Raw genomic sequence first — 25,098 nt, 5'->3', positions numbered from 1 at the left:
CTGCAACCTGAAATATCTCCCTGCTGGCCCCCATACATACTATTTATGAGTGCCTCCCAGGCCAGCCGGATTAATAATCCCTCACATTTTAAGAGTATAGTCATCCCTTGGTATCCACAGGGGTTGGTTCCAGGAAACCCTGTGGATACCAAAATCTGAGGATGCCCAAGTCCCTTATATAAAATGGTGTAGGACCCTCAGCCCTCCGGATCCACAGTTCTTCAGCCATGGATATGGAGGTCCAACTGTAGTTGGTAAAGCACATTCCCTCTTATCTGTATTATTGGATCCTAATGCTAATCCCGTGCGATGGACAGGGTCAAGGTTAATAGTCTGATGATAGAGATGTAGAAATAGGCTCAGAGAAGTGGTGTGACCTGCCTAAGATCACACAGCTAGTATCTGGATGTGAGACTTCAGTCTAGCTCATCAGCCTCCAACTCCACTACCCATGTCGTCCCCCCACCCCAAGGCTTGCACCAGGAAACTGAAACAGAAGCGGGGCACCTGGGAGGCAGGTGGGGACACCACCCTGGGGCCAGCACCCTCCTGTCAAGCTGGGCAGAACTGCCGACGTGCCTCACCTTTAACTTGGTTGGTATACAATCTCATTCTCCATCAGGAAATCCAAGGAACCTGTGACTCTTTACTTCAGTTCCTGCCCAGAATGATCCCGGTTGCTATAGCAACCTGATGCAGTTCTTTCTTATAGGGTGGATGGTTTTCATTTTGTATTTGAAGAGTCTGGCCAGGCAGTCGCGTTGCCATGGCTCGGCCTGTTGGCAGCAGTTACAAGCAGAGGAAACCCTTTGAGCAGCCTCTAGGTCCCTCTAATTGATGGTGGAAACCTGTGTGTGGAAAACCCCCCGGCTCAGCTGCGCTGGGGAAGGAGGGAGGGGGAGTCTCCGCTGGTGTTGTGCTGGCTACCCTCTCCTGTTCAGAGAGCACACCTTACTAATTACAGCTGCCTGGCCAGAGGTCGGCCCCTCAGTCACTTGCTCCCATAGAGCCTTCTAGTTCCCCTCCATGATCTCCATCCCAGGGGGCCATGCTCAGAGCTGTTTCATTGAACCCTGAATGCCCAGCTCTCTGGCAAATAGAGGGCCTCCAACATATGTTTGTTGAATGAATGAATGAGTGAATGATCTTTTGTAGTTTATGAAGCCCTTCATACCCATTATCTCCCTTACTCCCCATGATAGCTGTGTGAGGTCCCAGGGCAGGAGGAAGAGGAAACTGTGGTCCAGAAAGGTGAGAGAGGTGCTCTCACAGGCTGCCTCCCCTCCCTGTGCACTTCTGTAGCTGCCCTTGCCTCTGGGCAGCCCACTGAGTTGCCTGGCACTTGCTCCGTGAGGCAGACAAATATCACAGGCACACCCTAAAAGCAAGGCAAGCAGGAGACCCCTGTTCAAGTCATGTGACTCGATTGTTCACCTTGAATTTGTCTCAGACATGACACAGATCCTTTTTTTTTTTTAAAGATTTTTTTTGATGTGGACCATTTTTAAAGTCTAATGAATTTGTTACAGTATTACTTCTGTTTTATGTTTTGGTTTTTTGGCCACGAGGCACATGGGATCTTAGCTCCCCGACCAGGGATCGAACCCGCACCCACTGCATTGGATGGCGAAGTCTTAACCACTGGACCACCAGGGAAGTCCCCCCACACAGATCCCTTGATGGGCCCTTTTTACCCTCAGAGGCTCCAGACATGGGTGCCACGGTTTTCTCCCCCGGGTCCTTGGTTGTGGGCATGGTGGCCTGGAGGGCAGGCAGTGAAGGAGGGAGAAGAGAAGGGTGCTTGGTGACTAAATTCAAAACACAGCAGAAAGTTCCTTTGGCCCAAACCGCAGAGGAAACAGCGGGACACACAGAGTAAAGAGCCTCTCCGTTCCTAAACCCCCTGTGAAGTGGGGTGAAGTGTGAGGGCAAGCAAGGCTTAGCTCAGCCTTCAACCAGCACGCCCAATCCACGCTGACCCAAACTTTCTGTTACTCCCTCCATTGCTGAAGGTGTATTTCCAGGTTAAATCAAACTTCTTCCACCCAACCCTGGCCCCAACATTAATTTCTTTCTAATGCAGCCTAATTTCCTTCTGGACATGAATCCTTCCCAGGATTATTATGAGGATAAATGCTTCCATCGCCTCTCATAAGTGAGGCGCGTACCTGTCCAGGAGGCCCCCATGACCAGCACAGGCCTCTCCTTCTAAGAATCAGAACCTTCACATGTCCAAGGCGGGCCTCAGAGGCCTCGCATTTCACAGATGTGGAGACTGGGGCCATGGAGGGGAAGAACGTGAGGCCCCCTTCACAGTCATTGGGTGTGGGAGACCCCCCACCGTGGGACCTCCTTGAGAACAAGCCTGGGCCTTCCCAGTATGTGAACCCAGCACTGAGCCCAGGCTGGGCACATAGCAGGTGCTCAGTGAAGGCTTGTTTCAGCTGCTTTGCCAGGCCTTCTGGTGCAACAGTGGGAGCCTCGTCTTCGTGGAAGGAAGGTTAGGACTGGAAGGGAGCTTAGACATCACTGAGCCCAACCCTCATTAACAGAAAGAGACCCCATGGATTAATAACGCTAAAAATAACAATAGCTAATACTTACAGAGCTGGGTGCTAGATAGGATTCTCTGCACTTCGTACGTACTGATCCGTTGCAGCCACATAGCGACCACTATGCAGCAGGTATTATTATCATTGTCCCCAGATGAGGAAACTGAGGCACAGAGAGGCTCCATAACTTGCTGAAGGTCACAGAGCTAGTTAGTGTTGGGATCAGGATCCAGACCCAGGCAGTCTGGCTCCAGGGCCCACACCACTAACACCCCACCACCAACAGAGAGCAAAGTGCTGCGAGCAGGCACTTTTCTCCCAGTGGGAGGAGGAGTCTGTGCCAGCCCTATGAGTTCACTCAGGAAACATAGCTTTCTCATCTCCGCATCCCCCTCAGGGCTCAGCTCAGGGCCTGGCAGGGGCCCAGGGACCTGTGTTCAATACAAGTGAGCTGTTCATCTTCCTAGTCATGAAACAACCAGTTTAGGGGCTCCTTGGAGCTGGGAGGAATCTTGCGAAGCAATTTACAGAAATGGAGGCCCAGAGATTGACATGTCTTAGCCAGGTCTCCTGACTCCCTGTCCAGGGCTCTCTTCACCCAGGCGAGGCCTCCAAAAGAGGGCCCTGAGGCGGATCAGCCGCCGGATCCTCCCTCGCCCCCGCTGTGTGGTTCCATCCTGGCTGTGCTAACAGGCTCTCTGCTCCCACAGCTCTTCGTGATCGACAATGGTGCGGACGACTGGCGGATAGCCATGACCTACGAGCGCATCCTCTACATCAGCCTGGAGATGCTGGTGTGCGCCATCCACCCCATTCCTGGCGAGTACAAGTTCTTCTGGACGGCGCGTCTGGCCTTCTCCTACACACCCTCGCGGGCGGAGGCCGACGTGGACATCATCCTGTCCATCCCGATGTTCCTGCGCCTGTACCTGATCGCCCGCGTCATGCTACTGCACAGCAAGCTCTTCACGGACGCCTCTTCCCGCAGCATCGGGGCCCTCAACAAGATCAACTTCAACACACGCTTTGTCATGAAGACCCTCATGACCATCTGCCCCGGCACCGTGCTCCTCGTGTTCAGCATCTCACTGTGGATCATCGCTGCCTGGACCGTCCGCGTCTGCGAAAGGTATTCCAGCGGGTCGGGTTCTCCACTCGACCGGGGCCTCTGAGCACACAGCCCATGTTGGGATGGGGGAAGGGAGGAGGAGTGGGAGGGCCCGGATGTATGTGGTCTGATGGAAGAAACAGGCATGTACCCAGACACCTCAGGAGAAAATGGGAGAGGAGAGGACCGGGTTGGGGCTGAATATGAGCTGCAACATTGAAACATTGGAACCAAGGTAAGCTGGGAAACATGCATATATAATCCTCATTTCCTGTTCTTTGTAAACCAGTATATCTCAAAGTGTTCTGGTTATATCATTACCCTTTTCTCACATATAACACTTTGCAATTTCTGCATTATCTCTCCCTCTTGGAGATTAAGGATGTTCGCTAGCATTTTAAAGGCTCTGAGAAGTCCTGCAGTAATGAAACTGGTTTAATTTTGTTTAGTCCAGATTTCCTCAAGAGTATTCACCCACCAACGCTTTTCATTGTACATCACTATGGATGCCTCACTACTCAAAAATTTGGTCCACAGACCAGCAGTATCAGCATCACTGGTAACTTGTTAGATTGCAGAATCTCAGGCCTCATCCTGGAACTACTGAATAGAATTTGAATTTTAACAAGTTCACTGGTGACTTGTATGCACCTTAAAGTTTGAGAAGCACCTCACTGATGGAACATACTTTGGGAAACATTGTTTTGGGAGGCTGGTGGCTAGTAGGAGAGAAGGGGGATATGGCCTAATATAGATCTGGGGCTCTAGGGCATCATGCCAGCCCCTCAGAACTGCCATCATCAAGGCTCAAGTGTAGGTCTGTGGCTACCCGCTTCCACCGCCATCCCCAAGCTGCCCTTACTGACTCCTCTCCCTTTCAAGCTTGTCCTGGATATTCATTTTCTCTGATTTCATATGTGGAGTCTGAACACTGAGGTTAAAAAACCTGGATTCTGCCCCTAAGTAGCCGTGAGACCTTGAGCAAGTCACCTCACCTCTCTGGGCCTCCGTGTCTTTATTTTAAAGTGAGGATCATTTGAGATAGAAGGTAGATATACATTTACTTGAGAGAGGTTATTTTTAGTATGCTGAGAGGCCTGGTCAAGCGTCCTGTGTAATTTACTCAGATCACCCTTCATTCATTATCATATAAAATTGTATTGTCAGGGCTTCCCTGGTGGCGCAGTGGTTGGGAGTCCGCCTGCCGATGCAGGGGACACGGGTTTGTGCCCCGGTCTGGGAAGATCCCACACGCCGCGGAGCGGCTGGGCCCGTGAGCCATGGCCGCTGAGGCTGCGCGTCTGGAGCCTGTGCTTCGCAACGGGAGAGGCCACAACAGTGAGATGTCCGCGTACCGCCAAAAAAAAAAAAAATTGTATTGTCAAATCTTCCATGTACCAGTGTCCCAGGAGAGATAAAACAAGCAAAAGGAGTGTGGAGGAGAGTTAGTCTAACAATATCTCAGGGGTTCACCGAACCTGATTTCCTACCTGTTTTGAAATGTTCTGTGTGCAGACAGTTCTTTCAGATGTTTGGCCAGCAGACACACAGTCAGATGAAGAGGCCATTCTGCTGCAGCCAGACAGGGACCCCTGCGCATGGCAGGGTCAGTCTCTGAGAGCCAGTGCCACGCTGGGAGACATTTCTCACATACAAAGCCTGAAGGACCCACGTATACCCATGTATTCAGAACCCCGTCATTACTCAGCAGCTGACATTATAACACCTGCTCTAAGTAGGACCATACCTCACCAGGCTTCATGAATCTTCTCTGGTAAGCAGACACTCTTTCTGCAATGGAGAAAGCATATGTTTGGGTTCCAACCCCAGACTCCTCATAGTTCCTTTAGCTGAGCAATATGGTGCCAGTCTGGGCCTCAGTTTTCTCATCTGCAAGCTGGGGATAATAATACCAACTTTATAGGATTTGTTTTTGGAGTCAAATAGATAACGTACGTGAAGCGTACACTGTGATACGGAGATCTCTTGATAGCTCTTGGGAATCTTGTGACTGCCTTTTTATAATTAGAACAAACCAATTCCTACTATATGTAGACCTATGCTCTTCCTGTTTTCCTTTTTAATTGATCAAAGCTGAGTCTTCTAACAGCAATAATGATTGAATTTGCATAGCCCCTTAAGGTGTTTGAAATCTTCCACGTCCTCAGATCGACCCTGTTTGGTGTGTATCATTACCCCATTTTTCATATGTGCAAACATGGAACAAAGTACCAGCATGTGAGTTTCATTGTTTACTGAACCTGTCAGAAGTCTGAGTGATGATTTTTTATCGGATTATGAGCGTGCTTCAAAGTGTGTAGTTCGCAAAGTACTCTGTTGCACGCTCTTTGGCACTGAATGACACTCCACGGCCTCCACACTGGGGCTGGGTTGACCTGGCCTCCATCAGACCATGGGCCTCTGTCTGCGGAGATGACTGACATGCCCAGCTGAAGTCCAAGGCAAAGGCACAGAGAAGCAACGAGCAAATCAAAGGTTCTCCTAAAGCTTCCCCTTCTCTTGTGAAAAGGCCCTTTGACCCAAAGGCTTCTGCTTAGATCTCACATGAGATATATTAAAACACGTGGGGTGTTATTGCCCCTGTTTTTTGGGAGCTTACCCTGTGCCAGTTCTGTGTGAGATACTTCACTGTTATCTCCGTTTGCCCTCCCAGTAGCCCTGTGGTAGAAGCACTGTGATTGTCCTCATTTTAGAGCAGAGGAAACTGATGTAAAGGAACTAGCCCGAGGTCACAGAGCCAGTAAATATGGAGCCAGAATTTGAACTTGCTTCTGACTCTGAACTTCATGTTTGTCTCACCAGCCCAGGCTGAATGCTGCACTTACAAGGAAACTGTGGCCCAGACTCTCTCCTGGTGACTTTCCCGATCTGAGCGTCTCAAAGCCACTGAGACTGACACTTAAATCCCAGTCTTGCTGTTTTGCCTGCCTCTGATGTCTGTGCGTTTAACCATTTTATCACCCTGTCTTCAGGGCTGCCTTCATGTTAAATTCAAACATACCCGAGCGTAGTGGATGCTGAGGTATGCCACCCTGGGGCCCCCTCTCGGCCCAGGCTCTCACTCCCTCAGCTGGGGTTGTCGGCTGTGGCAGAATTGCCCTGGATGAAGGGAGCTGCCTCAGCTAAGATCAAGCCTCCTGCCCAGGGCAGCAAGCATCCAGTGACTTGTCAGTGTAGGAGTTGAAAGGCCCAGCCCCTTTACCTCACAGCTCTGCAGGGCCATCCTGGCTCCAGGGCTCCTGGGGGATCACGTGGCACTTCAGCCCCTCCCTCTCCCCAGTCCTATGTCCCTCAGGCCCCATGGGTGTTGATCCTGAGAGCAGCCCCAACAAGCCTCCCGCACTCAAATCGCAGCGTCCCAGTGACTCTTTCCCGGGAATCTGACCTATGGAACTGTGGAAGCGTTTATGAGTAAGTATATTCTTTCCTAATCAGGCAAAGTGCTTCTTTTAAAAAGACCAAGCAATTTCTTTTAGAATCAAGCTTACATGAGCATTGTCCTTCCCCAATGTCAAATAATCAGCAAGATTGGCAGAGACTGAGATAGGAATTATTCAACCAGAGACCAGACAGAAACTGGAGGCAGGCAGTGCTTTGGAGGACTGAAGCCTCGGACCAGGGTGGAAGGACCTGCCCTGTCCAATGTGGGCAAAATGCCGTTTTTCTCTCTCAGCCTGATCAATGACAATTCTGTCACCTGAGACAGCAGAGAGAGTAAAGGACTCACCCAAGGTCACATAGCAGCATGACAAGCTCTAGAAAAACTCCACTCTGCTGATGCCCAGAGCAGGGCTTGTTCACATTCCAGGTGGGTTTCATCAGCCCGGATGCATCTCTAGCTGTGAACACACACTTCTGAAGTTGCTATGGAAATCCCTCTTCAGCAAGACTCATTTTGAAAGACATTTCTCATATCTGGGGTTGGCTTTTATGTGACAGTAAAGGTTTTTCACATTTCCTCCTTCCAGGGAGGGAGAGGGAAGCAGTAGTTACCCAGAACAGCCTGCTATGGGGAGGGCAGCGCCTGGTTGCTGAGAGGGCAGTGTCAACAGGAGGCTTGTTTTCCTTGGACCCCAGTGAAACATTACATCATGGGTTCTGAGGCCTGACAGTGTGGCACTCGCCATTCTCTGGGATTCTCCTGGCCACGTGCCCGCCTCCCACAGGCCTCCCAGAGCCCATCCGAGGAACCTCCTCATTAAACGCTGTCACACACCAAGCAGCTGAGCTGGTGGAGAGACCACTGGGGGCCCCAGGCCTAAAGGCAGTGAGGCAGGAAGGGGGCTTTCCTGGCACGCCCTGAACGGAGTCTGCCAGCTCACATGTGGCTGTTATCTCCCTGGGAGGAGCGACAAGGCCTCCCATGACACTGACAGAGTGGGCCGAGTCTTGTGATCCAGAGCCAAGTTTTGTAAATGACCTCCTACCCTCGTGACTGGAATCCCTTTGGCCTCTTCTCTCCTGAGGCTCCAAGTTCTGCTCACAGGCTGTGTCAGTATCTCAGGCCTTCCAGCCTATCAACAGGTCTTTGGTGATGGTGTGAACTTTCATCTAAGTCTGTATATTGGCATTTTCGTGAGAAAATGGATTCTGGAGACCTGGCTGCTGGAACTGGAGAAAAACAATGAGTGACCATTCCTTCTCGCATTAAGACAGAGCCACTCCTCCCATCATAAGGAAGATAAAAAGAGGCTTCCTTCCTCCAGTCTCTTCTGCTTCTGTCCCAGACACCCAGGTCTGCACCGGCCGGAAGCTGGAAGCAAGAACAGTTCCCTCCTCCTCCCTGTCTCCTTCCCACAATCTCCTACCACCTCCGCCAGGGGCTTCAGCTCCAAGAGAGGAGCAGAGAGAAGGTCTACAGAAGGAAGCACATAGCACGGGGGTGACACAGGTGCCCAAGTAGAGCCTTTGTGTGCTGGGCGGAGCCGGGAAGAGCTCTGAGAGCAGTGGGTTCCCACCGGCCCTCTGATGTGAGGCACAACCTCCAACGTGTGACACATGCAGTGACCCACTGGGATGACGGGAGGAAGTGATCAGAGTTTCTATTCATACTTATTTTTATCTAAGAAAATTAATCTGTGCTAATCTTAATATGCAGGTAGACTGTAATACATGTGGACAATTTATAATAAATATACATATAGCAGGGGGAGGGTGCACGCTCAAAAATTTTTTACTAGCAGGAGTCCATGACTTTAGAGGATGCAAACCACTGGCTTGGGGAATGAGAGGACTAGTTAGTAAGGATAGGAAAGTATCCTGTCACATTGGATGAAGCCTGCTAGAACTGGAACCCTGCCCTCTAGCTGGAGAAAGGGGAAATCAGCACCCCGCTGGGCAGAGGAGCAGCCTAGGGCAATCCTGCTGCCTGGTGCCAGGTCTGGATAGATCACTCCTAATTCAAAGATGAATTCCCGGCAGGGGGTGGGTGGGGGAGACTGAGGAGGGGAGGGAAGGAGAGTCATACAGGAGGCCTTGAAGCAAATGTGCAGCATTAAGAGGAAAATAATTCTGAAGATGCAGAATAACATTTAATTATGAGGAACAGAAAGCAACATTTGAAAATTCTTGGGCATTCCTCACAGGGTACGAGAAGATGGGATCTCTATGATAGAGAAGAGTGGGCAGATATGAAACGAAAATGTATCTGGTTCACATAAGCCTAGAGTTCACAGAAAATGAAAATGTTTTAGCAAAAAGAAAATCCACATTGGGGCACTGAATTTTTTAAAATGCGGAATGTGAAGGACAAACAAATGTTCTCTCCAAATGTAGAAGACAAGAACAAAGAGATGAGAGAAGAGGGTGAATAGGACAGAATTGGAAGCTGCAGAATCAAGGCTAAATCCTAGCTCTAGAGTTATTTTGGAGGAAGAAACCAGAATGATTTGGATAAAAGCAAAATCAAGGACATACATGAAGAAAACTTCATCAGAATTGGCCTGCCAGGGGGGTGGTGGGGAGGTTAAGATTATTCAGATCAAAAGGTTTCCTGTTTTCCGCTTAGAATAGGGGGAAAAATAATTTTTTTTCTGGAAAATTTTCTGAATCATAAGGTTAAACAATCCTAGAAGCACATAAGCAACACAGAGCTGACTCTTCCTCAGAACCCTAAATTCCAGGAGACATTAGGGCATTCGTGTCATTTACATGAGGAAACAAGAGGAACAAAAGTCATTCTTGGAGTCTTGTGGGCTCAGAAGGTTACAACTTACACTCTTTTGGGGAGCTTGTGTGCCCGTTGACCAAGGGATGAATCACGATTAAGATCTTAATAATGGAACTATATGAAAGAAAGACAGGTAGACAGTATTGAAACCAGGTAAACATGAAATCCAGACTACATTTAAACATGTTTGTAAAATGAAATTTTAATGTCAAAGAAAAAGTAGATTCTGGAAAGAGTAAATGTATGCAACCAAATAATAATTCCATAATAATGAGAGGGCTGCTAACTCTCAGATTAAAAAGTTGAGAGAAGTTGTCTAGGCAGGATTAGTAAAAGCATGATAAATTCATCATCTTAAGTAGAAGAGAATTTCTAAAGCCTTATCTCTCAATTTTAATAATTAGAGAAATATAGTTTAAATCATTTTTTAAAGCTAAAGGTAACCACAGGTAGAATTCTATAAGTATAATAATGATAACGATAGCATCAGCCAGGTGTTATTTCACTTAATCCAGACCACAGCTCTGTGAGGTACAGGGACTATGATTATCTCCATCCTACACGTGAGGTAATGGAGGCCCAGGGAGGTTACAGTTAACGCAATGTGCCTTGGGTCATGGAGCCAGGGGTCAGCAGACCCAGGACCCCCAAACCCCGTGCCTGAGAGCCTTGCTTTTCCCTACCTTGAGAATGTGCATTTTCCACATTCCTGGATGAGACACACAAACATCATCAGAGACAGAAAAATAAAGGAAGCAAGAAGGAAGAATTTAAAAACAGAAAGCCTGAAACAAGATGAGAGGAAACCAAACTTAAAATTTATAACAATCAACATAATTGAATTTACCTCCCAATTAGAAGACAATGTCCCTTACTTAGATAGGATTTAAAAGCAAAATTTAATTTTACGCTGTTTACAAAAGAGGTACCTAAAATGGAAGAACCCAGAAAAATAAGTGAATAGCAAAGATCTATTAGTTAAGTACAAACCAAAGGGCAATTGAGTAGAAATCCTCATTTTAAACCAAGTTGAATTCAAAGCCAAAACCATTAAATGTTCCAAAGGAACCATTTAATATGGATAAAAATATTATACACAGGAAAACTGTGAACTTTTATGCAAAAATAAATAAGGAGATAGACGATCTGAGTTTTTAATGTTTTAATTGACTGATAAATTTTGAACTTTGTAGCCTATAAACAAATAATACATTTTCTTTTTAAGCATCCATCGACATTTACAAAAATTGATCAACTTCTTGGCCACACGTTTCAAAACAACAGAAAAAATATTTCAGGCGTATTCTCTAACAACAAGGCCATAAACTTCAATTAAAAGGAAACTTTTGGGGGGGGAGCTTTTAAAGCAGTCTCCTCAATTACAACTTGGTCAAAAGAGAATTATTCAAAACTACCATTGAAGACTATTTGAAAAATTACAACAACCCTATATATTAAAACTCAGGGGCTTCCCTTCCCTGGTGGCGCAGTGGTTGGGAGTCCGCCTGCCGGTGCGGGTGACACGGGTTCGTGCCCCGGTCCGGGAGGATCCCACATGCCGCGGAGTGGCTGGGCCCGTGAGCTATGGACGCTGGGCCTGCGCGTCCGGAGCCTGTGCTCCGCGGCGGGAGAGGCCACGGCGGTGAGAGGCCCGTCTACCGCAAACAAACAAACAAACAAAAACTCAGATGTGACCAAAGTTGTTCTCAGATGAAAAATATCCTTAAGATTTTTCATTTAAAATAAAAAGCATGAATTCATTAGAAGAACAGAACAAGCCTCAGAACAAATTAGCTTTATAACAAAGACAGGAATTAATGAATTTAAAAAAAGAAAAACAGAATTTGTGAATCCAAAAGATACCAATTTCTAATAAATCTAATCAAGAAAAAAAGAAAACACAAACAAAATTAGAAATTTGAAGGTGGAAACCTACTGATTCTAAGGATTTTTTTTTTTTTTTTTTTTTTTTTTTTGCGGTACACGGGCCTCACTTTTGTGGCCTCTCCCGTTGCGGAGCACAGGCTCCGGACGCGCAGCCTCAGCGGCCATGGCTCACGGGTCTAGCCGCTCCGCGGCACGTGGGATCTTCCCAGACCGGGGCACGAACCCATGTCCCCTGCATCGGCAGGTGGACTCTCAACCACTGCGCCACCAGGAAGCCCCTGAGGATGTTTTAATAAATAAAAGAGAATAGCTTAACTTCTTTTGAAAGAGAAGACCTTTGAGGGGGACTTTCTCCACTAGATATTAAAATGTGTTACAAAACTAAGGTAATTAAGTCCCTGTGGCATTACTGAAAAATCAGTAATGACAGATCAATGAAACCTAATGGAAACTCCGGAAATAAATCCTAGTATGTGAGAACCCAATACTTGAGGAAAAAACCAATTAGGAAGGAATAGATTATTCTATAAATGTTAATGGGAAGATTGGATACTTGGATGAAAAATCAAATTAGAACCCCACCTCTCACCAGCCACCAAAATAAATTCCAGGTGGATTAAAGAGTCAGATGTAAAAGAAGAAACCACGAACAAGCTCCAGAAAACAAAGTAAATATTTAATCAGTCCTGAGATGGGAGAGACTTGTTAAGCATATAATCTTAGAAGACAAGAAATGTGAAGGAAAAGACTGGTATATCTGATTATATTATACATACAGTTTTGGATTTCTGTCCTTCAAAAAATATAAATTTATTTTAAAAAGCAAATGTTACACTAGGAGAAATATTTGCAGCAAACATGAGAAGAGGTAAATATCCCTATTGTACAAAGCAGTCTTAGTTACCATCAGAAAAACTCATCTCCTCAGTAAAAAAAAAAAAAAAAAAAAAAAAGGCTAAAAATAAAAACAGACAACCACAAAGGAAGAAATACAAATAACCAATAAAATAAAAAACACAGCCTCTCAACTCAAAGAACTACAAATTAAAACTACAAGGAGAATTGCTTCTTCTCCTCCAGAATTGACAAAAATTTAAATAAATATAATTCAACGCTGAAGAAAGTTGTTATTGTTTGTGGTGGGGTGGATGGGTTGTGTCTCTCATACTGATGGCAAGAAGGAAAATTAGCACCATTTTTCTGGAAAACAATTAAACAGTGTGTCAGGGGAGCCTTTACAAGTTCATAAATTTAACCCAGGAATTCACTTTCTAGGAAGCTATTCTAATGGAATAATCAATTTTGTCAAGATTCTTCGGCATGATGCGTTCTACAACAGTGGAGAATCAGAAACGAAGCAAATGTCCAGGGTTTAAACAGTTAAATAAATCATAGCACATCAATATGATGGGTAGTTAGGCAACAATTTTAAAAAAATCATCCCTCAAAGACTATAATAATGTAGGAAAATAGTCGTGATGTGATATTTTTTAAAAGAGCACACAAAGGTATTATATAGGATGTTACCAATTAAAAAGACATAGATGTATAACAAGCATAGAAAATGCTTGGGAAATACATCTATTGTTTTCTGTGGGATGTTACTTGTGATTTTTTTCATTACATTTTATTGTATTTTCAGTGAGAATGCATGGCAATATGTGTGTGTGTGTGTGTGTGTGTTTTACTGTAAAGAGGGAGCATTTTGTTTTTTCTCCCTCCACAAAGCCCCTCTTCTCATCTTGCACAGGAACTCATATTTTATATCAACAGGGCTTGGAATGTGAAGTTGAACGGCTCACTCAGTTTTTACATGTAATTTCCTCAGAAAAGCTCAATAAAAGTTCCTTCCTAAAGGGTTCCCCTTCAGACTTAGCTGCCAGTGGCCTTAGTGGACAAGGTAGGGGGATGACGTGAGCCTAGGCTGGGGTCCTCTCTCCTCGGGCGGGGTGCCACTTACAGCCCCTCTGTGGCCGGAGGATGATTATGGGAGGACCTAGAACCAGTGTCCAGGCAGGTGGAGTTGTGCAGGTGAGGTGTGGTCCGAGGCAGGGCTGCATTAACTCTCTAGCACCGGCTCTAGGCGGGCAAGGCTCTGGGGTCCCAGCAATGACGCGGAAGGCCCCCTCCGATAGGGAGAAACAGCCAGCGGGTAGGTGGTTCCCGCAAGGCCAAGGCTTTTGGGAGCAGGCTGGTACGGGGGGCGGGGCCGAGGCTCGCTCCGCCAGGGGGCGCGGGGCGGGCGAGGGAACGCGAACAGGTGGGGGCCGGTGGGCGGGGTCTCACGGGAAGGGGCGGGCCGCGGGGGAGGAGCCAGTCGGCCAGCTCCTGGCGCCGCCAGAGTTCAGGTTTAACCCTGCTGTGGCGCCGGCGCCCAGGGCAACAAGAATAAACTTCTGGACTGGGTCCTCTGCCCCAAGGTTGCCTCTCGTTCCTGCTTCTAGTAGCGTCCCGTTTTTATTTCATGTGCATGTTTTACATTTTTCCCCATCCTTACTACCTCAGCCCACTTGCTCTTTCTCTGTTATTTTTGATTCAACAATTCTTTCCTTTCTTACTGGCAGTATGTTTGTGCTCTTTGACAATTACGCACGGAAGTCGTTAATTTGTGACTGGTTTCTTGGTACTTTTATTTATATTAAATAATATATTATTCACAAATTATAAGTAATGAATGACACTTCTTAGAAAGGAGAATCAAGAAATGAGGAAATTGCCCATAAGATTAGTTTGGGACAGTGTGGGTGCAAAGTGAACTCCACTGCACTGAGAAACCATTCCATTTTTCCAGTCGCGTCAATCCCCAAATTACTCCAACTTGTGTTACACTAAACACTAGGTTTCCATAAACTCTCTCTGCTGTGAGGTGGCCAGTGCCTTTTTGCCTCCAGGATTTTTGCCTTAGGTAGACCCAGCTAAGGACAGGGCTCTTTCTCCAGCTGGGAAGGATCATTCAACCTTTCTCAACTGAGATCTGAGAATTAAGCCCTACAGAAATGGGCTGGAATGACCATCTTCCTGATTCCACCAAGGATGGTACACAGCTAGTACCACCCTTGATGTATAAGGGGGAAGTTGCTTGTTTCTTATCATGGATGCCTAAGGGCACCCAGGCTTGAGTCTCATCCCCAGGACCAGTTGCAAAAGGCTGTACCACTGGGAGGAGACAATGCCAAAAATCTTACAAGGGTGGGAATCCTTGGAGGGAGCCAAGGTGAGGAAAAGGGAGGGTTTCCTGTAAGCCACGTCAGCCACATCTATTTGTGGGCTGACATTAGTCAAGACAGGAAATCCATGTTCTGTCAACTTTTCCATTTTTCAACTTTGGGGTGGTTTTGTTTGCCCCTGGTGATCCCTTGGTGCCCTGCATCTCAATGCAGGCACCCACCAGCAAGGGACTGGACCCTCACCCCACAGGCCTTCTCCATGTGTTTGGTGGCCTGGGACACGTCATGTGTGCCCTCCTTGCCATTCTGTGCTTTCCACCTCCCTCCACTGTGGGCATGGCCGCTGCCGCCCAAGCTTATGGGGAGCTCTGTATTCCCGCTCTCATAGCATATCTGCTAGGGGATTTTTTCGTGAGATTTTCTCCTTCCATTTAATACAGGCTCCTCCGTCCCCTGAGGCTTGGCCCCAGTCCCTCAGAGGCTGAGCTGGGAGGGAATATGGGTGAGATATGCTATACTGCAAATGGAACCTCACTGAGCATCCCCAGCCCTACCCAACCTCCACCTCCCACCCCACCTGGATGTCTACTTCCCGGCTCTGTGCACTGCCCAAGAGTTTCCCTGGCAACCACATCCCCTGGTGGCCTGGGAATAGTGGCCCTGGGAACCCACCAACCTACCACACCAGGTCATTTTGTTTTCCCAAGAGGCTCATAGGAGCTGCCTGCCAACAAAACCCCCTGCGGGCTGGCCCAGACAGGCCCAGACACGCTAAGAAGGGCCAGATGAGCTCAACACCCCTACAATAGAGGGGGCACAGAGCCTACTGAGTAAAACTCCTTTTGAAAGTGTTAAATATGTTGCAGCTGAGCCAATACATGCAGTGACACAGCACGCAGAGGCTGGATACAGCCTGAACTCAGGGTTAAGAGACCATGTGGCTCCTGGTTCCACCATTTACCTTGGACATCGTACACATACTTAATCTCGCCAGAGTCATGCAGCCTCTACTGACCATGCTCTGGGACAGGGAACTCATCATTTTAAAAGACCATTCAATCCATCTGCAGACAGCTCTGACCTAGAAATATCTTCCTAATATTGGTTAAAGTTAAACTCCTCATAGTTTCTCACTTGAGTCCTAACTGTTTTCTGTATCCACACAAAAATTCAAGCAACATAGGCTGGTGGTTAAACCATTGCCATCTAGGCGGATATGGGCTTGGGGTCTTGCTCAAGCTCTTACAGCCGTGACCTTGGGCAAGCTAGCCTTAGGACATCTGGGAAGTGGGATAATTCACAAAAAGCGCTTAGCACAGGGCAAAGCATTTAGCACGTGCTGAGCTCCCAGTGAAGCAGGCTGATCTTCCCTCTTCCGCTGAAGGCCCCTTAGACGTTTGAGAATTCAGGTTTCATCTTCTTCAATCTAATGGTCTCTGATCCTTCAGCAAGTCCTCACAGGACTCAGTTCCCATCAGACTCCACTCTTTCTCATCCTCCTCTTTGGTCATCAGTGTCCCCACAAATTGGAGGCCCCAGACTGAACACAGTGCCCCAGAGATTAGGCAACCTCCCATTTTCTCGGCATTATTCTACTTTTAGTGCAGCTTGAGAGTGGCCCATGGGAAGAGCAAGCATCTCTCAAAAGAGGCATAATGACCTGGGAATTAGGGAGTGAGACCCAGGGCACATCTCTGTTTAGGTTTGGCACTTTTGACAGTCCCAACCTACAGCCCCATATGCTGTTGTTAATATTTCCTCAGTACAACTGCACAGACCCTGCTTAGCCTGCGCCCTATGACCAGCACCCACACCCCACTTAGCCTGCCACCTGACAGAGCCACAGCTGAATTTAGGCCAAAGGGTTTTTGTTTTGTTTTGTTTTTGTTTTATTTTGCGGTACGCGGGCCTCTCACTGCTGTGGCCTCTCCCGTTGCGGAGCACAGGCTCCGGACGCGCAGGCTCAGCGGCCATGGCTCAGGGGCCCAGCCGCTCCGCGGCATGTGGGATCCTCCTGGACCGGGGCACGAACCCGTGTCCCCTGCATCGGCAGGCGGACTCTCAACCACTGCACCACCAGGGAAGCCCTAGGCCAAAGGATTTTAAGTCAAGTGGGGAACTAGTTAGGACTCTAAGTGTCAAGAGGCTCATGTCCTGCTTCCAGCTTTAGCAAGGGGCTCTGGATCTGGCCTGGGAGCCCATTCCTCCGCCTTAGTTTTCCCGCTGATAAAAGCAGTGATTTTTCAGGTCCTTGCAGATCTTTAAACAGGGATTGCCCCGGTGTTGAGCTCACTCCCTCCACCCTCTGCTCTCTGGACCCATCTCATGCTGGTCTTCCCCATCCCCTTCTTTTCTCCATCAGAACTGCTTCCTAAAGGACATTCTCCACCCTTTGACATCTCTCTATCATGCTTGCCCCCAGAGAATGCATCCAGTCTCACAAGAGTGCATCCTCACCTCCGAAGTCTAAACGTTGAGTCAAGACTTTCCCCTGAGATGTAATGCTCAATTCCGAATGGCTTGCTAAGTAGGAATAATGTTAATAGTTGTTGAGCCCTACTATTCACTAGGCACTATGTTAGCCATTAAATATACCTTAGTAAAACACACGTGATTTTTTTCCCCTCATGGGGCTTATAGTCTACCAGGGAAGACCATGTAGACCAATAACAACTCAGGACACAAGGAGGTGCTTTCAAATCTATGGTATATAGTGTTGAAGGTGTTAAAAGAAACAAGGTTGCAAAGATTTTTTTTTTTTTTTTTTTTTTTTTTAAGTAATGGGGTTGGAGAGGAATCCTACTCGGCTTGGACCTGCTTGGAAGGTCTCTCCAGAGAGGTTATGTTTCAGCTGAGACCTGAAGGATGGGAAGGAATGAGTCATTTACAGACCAAGGGGATGAGCTCTCCAAGAAGAGGGAACAGAACATACAAAGGCCCTGAGCTGGCGAAGAGCATGGGGTGTGGGGTAGCTGGAAGGAGGGCAGTGTGGACAGGGACGGGGCTGTGGCAGAGCCTGAGCTGCAGAGGGGGCTCCGGGGACTGTGTTAAGGGATTGAAGGCAAGTGCAGTGGGAGGCCTCTGAAAGCTTCAAGTCAGAGAGTAATACAACCCCATTCATTCTAAGAATATCACTCTGGCAACTTTGTGGAGAATAAATCGGAAGTGGGCAAGGAAACTACTAGGAGGATGAGTTAGGAGGCCATTGCACAGGCCAGGGCAAAGGACATGGTAACTTAGAAGGGTGGTGGTGGCAGTGTAGGGTTCTTGGATACCTCCTTATGTAGGAGGCCAAGACTGAATGTCCCATGTATCAAGTCTCTGTTCAAACTCATCATGCTGCCCCTCATTTCTCTCTGCTTCTCTGTTTTTGTCTTCTTTTTCTCAGGAACTTTTCCAGTTAGTATTAGTTTTTGGCTGCAAGTGACAGGAAACCCAAAATAACTGCAGCTTAAGCAAAATAGAAGTTTCTTTGTTATGCAAAAGAAGACTGGAAAAGGGTCACTCCAGAGCAGTTATGGTGCTCCATGGCATTAGGAACCCAGGCTTCTTCTGCCTTGTTGCCCTGCTGGCCTTGGTACATGGCTTCTTCCTCATAGTTCAAGAAGGCTGCCAGAGTTCCAGCCATCCCATCTACCTTCTAGCCAGCAAGAGGGAGGAAGGGACAAAGTAAGGTGTGCTCTTTCTCTCTAAAGACATTTGCCAGAAGTGACACACGTCATTTCCATTCACGTTCATTGGTTGTTCACATGGCTGGAAAAATGTAGTCTTTATTATTGGCAGCCATTGCTCATTCCTGAGCTCTTTTACAGTGAAGGAAGGAGGAAGGACTATTGGGCCATAACTATCTCATAGGCTCATAACCATTCACTATCTTTGTGCCTATGCCCACCCCCATTCACCCCTTTATTCAGGCCTCAAGCCCTAGGGTTTTTATGCTATAATGTCTCTCAAACTCACCTCTTCCTGCTACCTCACTGACACAGATCCCTGTCATCTTACACTGGACTATAGAAGTAACTTCTCTGGCCTCAAATTATACTACCACTAGATACATTCTATTACCCCTAAAAAACATGCAATTGCTCCCTTTAGAAGATTAAGTCCATATTCCTTGCTTTAGTGTCCAAGGCCTTCTACAGTCAACTCATGATAAAACCCATTTGGTTCAATTTCAGTAATACTAGCAATGATTGTAATAACACCTCACATTTCTATGTGAGGTTCTATTGCCTACAAAATTGAGAGCAGTGACATCTGAAGTCGGAAAACCCTGGCTCACAGCCTAGCTTAAAAGTTCACCAGCTACATGACCTTGGGCAAATCACTTACCCTCTATTAAATAAGACAAGTGCCTATGACTGTAGCTGGTTCTTGGGGAACACTGGATCCTTTCCTGAGCCTCATTCCTCTGATCCGTAGGTTGGAAATATAAGCCTGTCTTACTTATTTCCTAGGTGAGTATGAAATTCAAATAAGAGAGGGAACGAAAAGCTGGGGAAAACATAAAATCCAGGACTTAATCTCTTCTGCTTCTCACAATGGCCCTAAGAAGTGAGCAGGCAGAATAGAGTCCAGACCCCCCTATTTAGTGGATTAGGACATAGCGACTCAACGAGACTCGGTGATTTGTCCTGTCCCCTGACTCATAGGGCAGTAGAGGCCTGGGACCCCGGGACTCTGACTGCCTGCTATAGGGCCCTTGGGATATTTGTTAAATTAGGGAGTTGTCTTATGTGACTGTGTTGGGGCCAAAGGAGAAAGAGCAAAATGTGCAAAGCGAATTTAGTTTTTCTTTCAGTTGGCGCTCTGAGGCCAATTTATAATTTGTTTGAGGGCATGCTATCTGGTACCTAGATGGAAATTGCGATTGGTGCTGTAGAAAAACAGCAATTTTTAGTGGGAAGCCACTTCCTGTTAGTGGGTACAGGTAGAAACGGCCCATCATCCTCAAATGCCATGACGTTAGTTTTCGGGGGGCCGGGGCAGGCGGGGTTGGAGACTGGCTAGGCATTTTCTGAGAAAGTATATGTCAAAATTAATAAAGTAAACAGCTGTATTGTCAAACTTAAAGAGTTAAGTAAATGTGAATACAGTTAACTGGGTAGTAGCTTTGTAATTATTTCGTCAAGTTTAGCATATGAAATTGCTCTCACTTAGTTACCAACATTCTTAATTTGTTTTGTTCTTGTTTATAATTTAAACTGTGGATTTTATTTAGGGAGTAAATGTGTCTTGAGGCTTTTCATTATTTCAGAAATTAGACTATACCCTCCTGAGGTTGCCAGACTGTTGCTGCGGCCAAATTAGGCAAAGCTGGAGGGCTGGTGAGACTGAGCCAGGGTCTCAGAAGCCTAGTTAAGGATGACCTCAAGCCTGAGGCAGGAGAAAGAGAGCCGTCATTTGTTAAGTACTGGTTTCTTGCATTCATCATCCCATTTAACCCTCACAAGAATCTTTTGTGATGTTATCTCCATTTCGCTGATGGAAAAACTGAAGCCAAGGGCAGTGGGGTAGCTCACTCACCATTGTGTGAGGTTGCTTGTTAATTGCCTCTCCCCCAGCAGATGGTAAGTTTGTAAGAGAATGTTTTCTAGAATGCCCAGCACTTGTAGGAGGTTAGGCATTATTTTTGAATAAGTCAGGAACACTGTCTCCTTGTTCACAGCTTTTCAGTCTATGCACTTTCTCCTCTGGGGCCCGCACTCTGTGGGGTGGGCAGGGCAGGGGTAATTTTCCCATTTCAGAAACTAGGGAATGGAGGCTTTGAGAGTTATGTGAGGCAGAATCTCACTGCTGGCCCAGAGATCCTGCCTGGAGAGGGAGGGTCCTCCACCTGTGACACTCCCGTGCCGAGCTCCCGGCACCTCCCTCTGAGGTCCCCTTGGCAGCCAGGGAGCCTTCCAGCCTGGGCATCTCCTGGGCCTGGCTCTCCCAGATCTACTCAGTGCTTGAGATTCCAGAGCCCAAGGTCACTTAAGCTAACAAGTGAATCATCCTGTATTTGAGCAAGGGGGTGATGATGATGGCTGTGGAGATCTTTGTTTTAGGGAATAATTGCTATTTCCTGGAAAGTCTGGGGAAAATCGTGCCATTGCTTGAGGGTGTTTAATAAAATCACTCATCCAAGTAAAAGCCGATAGATAAGTGTTTGCCTAAGGAATCGTCATCAGTATCATTACCATCCTCCTCCTTATCAACAACCTCAACTCTAATCATGACAGATTTGACCAAAAATAAAATAAAGGAGGCCTTTCAAGGACTTGACCTGCGGAGGGCTCTCCTCCACGTCACCTTCTCTCTCTCTGTCTCCCTCATTTCAGTGAGTCAGTTTTTCCTCCCCATCTGTTTGCTGTTTGGTACTTTATACGACTGTCTGGGCTCTTTCGTTTTGCTTCTGCAATTGCTCAGCTCCGACGTGTTCCCTCCTGACGCTTCTCCCTTGTTCTGGCAGAGGCTCCTCTCATCTGCTGGTTTCCAGCCCTATGAAGTGTCAGAGGTGGGTTGTAGTTTTCAGGAAGCATTTTGTTGCCTGGCAACATGTCACAAGCATCTTCTGTGATGGCTGCATCCTGGAAAACAGAGCCAGGGCTGGAGTACTGGGATGGAGGAGGCTCCAGGGGCCTCTCCAGGCTGGCTGGGGAGGAAGAGGGGGAGAGAGACAGGCAGGCAGACTCAGGTGACTCCGAGGGTAGCCATTCTGACTCTTGTATAACAGCTGGGGCACTAACTCACCCTCTCCTGTTCTGTTTCAGGAATCACAGGTGTTCAGTGGTCAAAAGTCTTGGTTAGGAGCCGTCAGAGGTTCTATGTAACTTGGTGGCCACCTGCTACAGCTGCCCAAGGGGTGGCTGGCTGGCTCTGGGTGGAGGCTGCTAGGTGGTTTCCACTTGAGCGGAACTCTTCATCTTGTTCCCCATGGGATATAAAAGGCCTCCTGCCTGTGAAGATGACTGGCTTCTGTGTCTGCAGTCAGCCCAGCCAAACGCTTCCCAGAGACCGGGTGGAGGTTGAGTGAGGGTGTGTATGTGTGGGTGGTGGTAGAGTGTCATCATAGAAACACCTACCTAAGAACTGGAAAAATCCTCACATTTTACATGAAGAAACCAAGGTCCAGAGAGGGGAAGCGACTTGTCCAGAGTCACACAAGTTGGAGAGAATCTAAGCTCCCTGTTGAGGGTCTTTCTCCTGGGACTGACCATCCCAGGCTGACATGACTGGTGCTGGTAGAGTAGGAAGAGGCAGCACAGTGATGAGAAGTACGATGGACTTGGGCCCAGCATGTTCCTCTCTGGCCTCCATTTCCTCGCCTGAAAAGAAAGAGGTTTGTCTGGCTAAACGTAGCCCCAAGACTCAGTGACTCCCAGAGACAAAGCCTACTCAACAGGCAAAGCACCTCCTGTCCAGGTCTTTGATGGTATGTCCATGGCTGTTCTCTCCCCTCCCTAGAAAAGCCCAGAGGCTGGGGAGTCCTAGGCCTCTGGTTAATGCTCCTTAGGAGAACGCCATTCTGCAGGCAAAACCCCTCAGCACAGCCACACTGTGTTCGTAAGGACACTCGTCACCGTCAGGTCAATTTAGGGCAAGTCCCTCTGGGAATCTGTGTCTTTCCAAATATGGCCCCTTAAAGCATCAAACGTGCTCCCAGGGTATTTCTTCCATCCTGTTTCTGTTTGTTCTTGGTCACTGACCACTCGCCTACCTGGCCAGCTCTCCGTCCTATTTGGGGGGTTATAGTTGCATGGGGCTGGGGTTCAGGCCCCCTCATTTCTCAGAGGAGCAGACGGAGCTCATGAGGAGACCGCTGATGTGCAGGGGATTTTATACCATCCTCTTCGTGTCCTGAAAGTGAGAAGAAACGTCCAGATGGGTCACATATCCTGTGTCTTGCTCCTTCTCTTTCCCCAGCAAGAATCTCTCAGTTCAAGAGGCAGAAAAAAGGAGTTTGGATGCTGCAGGCTGTCTTTCCCCAGCTGCATCCCTTCATTCTGCTCCTGGGCCCACAGAGATGAGCAGGGAGGCCCCAGCACACGAGCCTTTCCTTCCAGCTGCTGCTCTTATAGATCTTGGGGCATGCCAGCTGCGGAGATTTAGAAGTTCCTCTAGCAAGAAACCCCCTCTTGGAGGGGTGCAGGTGCTGGGTGTCTCCATTCCCTTCTCCACACAGTCCTGAGCTTCAGAATTAGCTTTCTTTCTGATGTGTTCCAGGACCTTCCAGTTAATCATATAAGCCAAGGTCTGGGTGGTTTGGCTGTGGGACAGGCGAGCCTGGACCAGCCCCTGAGACCCTGCCCGAGACTTTGTCACTCTTCAAGTGGCCAAAGTCCACCCCCAGAAATCCAAGGAAGTGTGCCATCTGGACGCCCAGGCATGTGGAAAGAGGTTAGAGGTTAGAGGCAACTGCCCTCCACATGCAGGCTACTTGTGGTCAGAGAGATCCTGAAGCCCCCAGAGCGCTGCAGCCATGTTCCCCAGATGGGGGTGGTTGTCTCTGCTGAGTTAGACTTCTTCCTACTCACCTCTTTGGCACCCCCTCTTCTCAGTGGCAGGGGAAGCTGTCCAGCCAGAGCTTCCACGTCCTGCCCTGGAATCCCCACTGCTCTGGGAAACCGTTAACAAGAAAACTCCTTCCCAGCGTATTTCTTCCAGTCTGTTTCTCTTTGTTCTTGGTCACAGAGCGGTCCCCTCCCTCCCACACTAACGCTGCCCAGGTGAGACCGCAGCTCTGTGCCCTCCTCAACATTTGTGCACCTGGGCAGCTGCCTGCCTTTAATTCTCTTTGGAAAGCATAACTGAGAGGAGAAAGACGCCTTTCCTTTGAGGCTCTAGCCGGGACCACTGCCTACGCGGCACTGCCCTCCAGGGGGCGCCGTTCGCATTGACGGCTCCGGGAATGGCACTCCCCGGAGTTGCACAGCACACAACCTACGGTGCTGAACAGGGCAGCCCTGGCTCTGGCTCACTCCCTTGTGAAGCTGGCTCATTGTAATACACATCCAGGATCAGATGCCTGAGAAAGGGAGCATCTCCAGTAATCTCTCCCATCACCCTCACTGGGCCTTCACTTCCTCAAAGGCATAATATGGTCAAAGACGGGGCTGAGGAATACGCCAGACCCAAGCTCACACTTAGGCTCCGCCACTTGGTAAATGTTTATTTTGTGCAAGTTCCCTAATCTGGCTGAGCCTGAGTTTCCAACTCAAGAAAACAGGAAATGACAATTGCAAATCTTGTTATTGTGAGGATTAAATAAGATAATGCACACAAAGGTTTGGGCCACGTGGCACATGGCTGGCACTTGACAAATAATGATGATGATGGTTATCTTTTTACATTTTTTTAATTTATTTTTTTGGCTGTGTTGGGACTTGGTTGCTGTGCGCTGGCTTTCTCTAGTTGTGGGGTGAGCGGGGGCTACTCTTCGTTGCGGTGTACAGGCTTCTCATTGTGGTGGCTTCTCTTGTTGCGGAGCACGGGCTCTAGGCGTGCGGGCTTCAGTAGTTGTGGCAAGTGGGCTCAATAGTTGTGGCTTGTGGGCTCTAGAGCGCAGACTCAGTAGTTGTGGCGCGTGAGTTTAGTTGCTCCGTGGCACGTGGGATCTTCCCGGACCAGGGCTCGAACCCATGTCCCCTGCATTGGCATGTGGCTTCTTAACCACTGTGCCACCAGGGAAGCCCTGATTGCTATCTTTTAAAATAGGGCTATATATCCAGTCCTACCCGCCTCATAGAGTTAGTCCCAGAAATAAAATGAGATGAGAAATAGATCATCTCTAAGTTCTCTAAGGAAATATTTGGCAAGAATCCCAACCACCGGTATTCTTGTGTATAAAACACCAAGAGCTGTGAAGCCCCTTTGCTTCCAAATCACACTCTGTAACTAATGTCAGGAAAAGGCTCAACCAGGAGAGAAAAGGCTCCCAGGCTGAAGACTGAGGCCCCAGGAGGGTGCAACTGAATGAAAACCAAAGGCAGAAGCAGTGAGAAAGCAGAGGCTCGTGGAGGGGAGTGAGATGAGACCAAGTTTGAAAGTCACATCCACTGGACCCTTGTTCACTCACTGCCCCCTTCAGCGGATTCTCAGAGCTTCCTCCAAGTGCCAGGGCCCTGGGACTGGCACGGGGCCATGCGGAAGGGCAAGCCCCAGGAGCAAGTACATGATTAGATACTGCAGTAGGAGGTGACAGAGAGGACC

The 25,098-nt window shown here is 48.0% G+C and overlaps 1 protein-coding gene across 3 annotated transcripts in view; it reads left to right on the top strand.

Moving 5' to 3' along the window:
- Window positions 1–25,098, top strand: part of KCNN3 (potassium calcium-activated channel subfamily N member 3) — a 179,307-nt gene that overhangs the window by 110,697 nt on the left and 43,512 nt on the right. For 2 of the 3 annotated variants that reach the window (XM_032649316.1, XM_032649323.1), the window contains exon 3: window positions 3,263–3,681. In XM_032649316.1, coding sequence (XP_032505207.1) covers window positions 3,263–3,681 — 419 coding nt within the window. Of the gene's footprint in view, window positions 1–3,262; window positions 3,682–7,060; window positions 7,093–25,098 lie in introns of those variants that run through there. The other variant, XM_032649330.1, reaches the window with a different exon arrangement.

This window comes from Phocoena sinus, chromosome 1 (genome assembly GCF_008692025.1).
Source record: "Phocoena sinus isolate mPhoSin1 chromosome 1, mPhoSin1.pri, whole genome shotgun sequence".
NCBI lineage: Eukaryota > Metazoa > Chordata > Mammalia > Artiodactyla > Phocoenidae > Phocoena > Phocoena sinus.
This window is presented reverse-complemented; position numbering and strand designations above follow the sequence as displayed.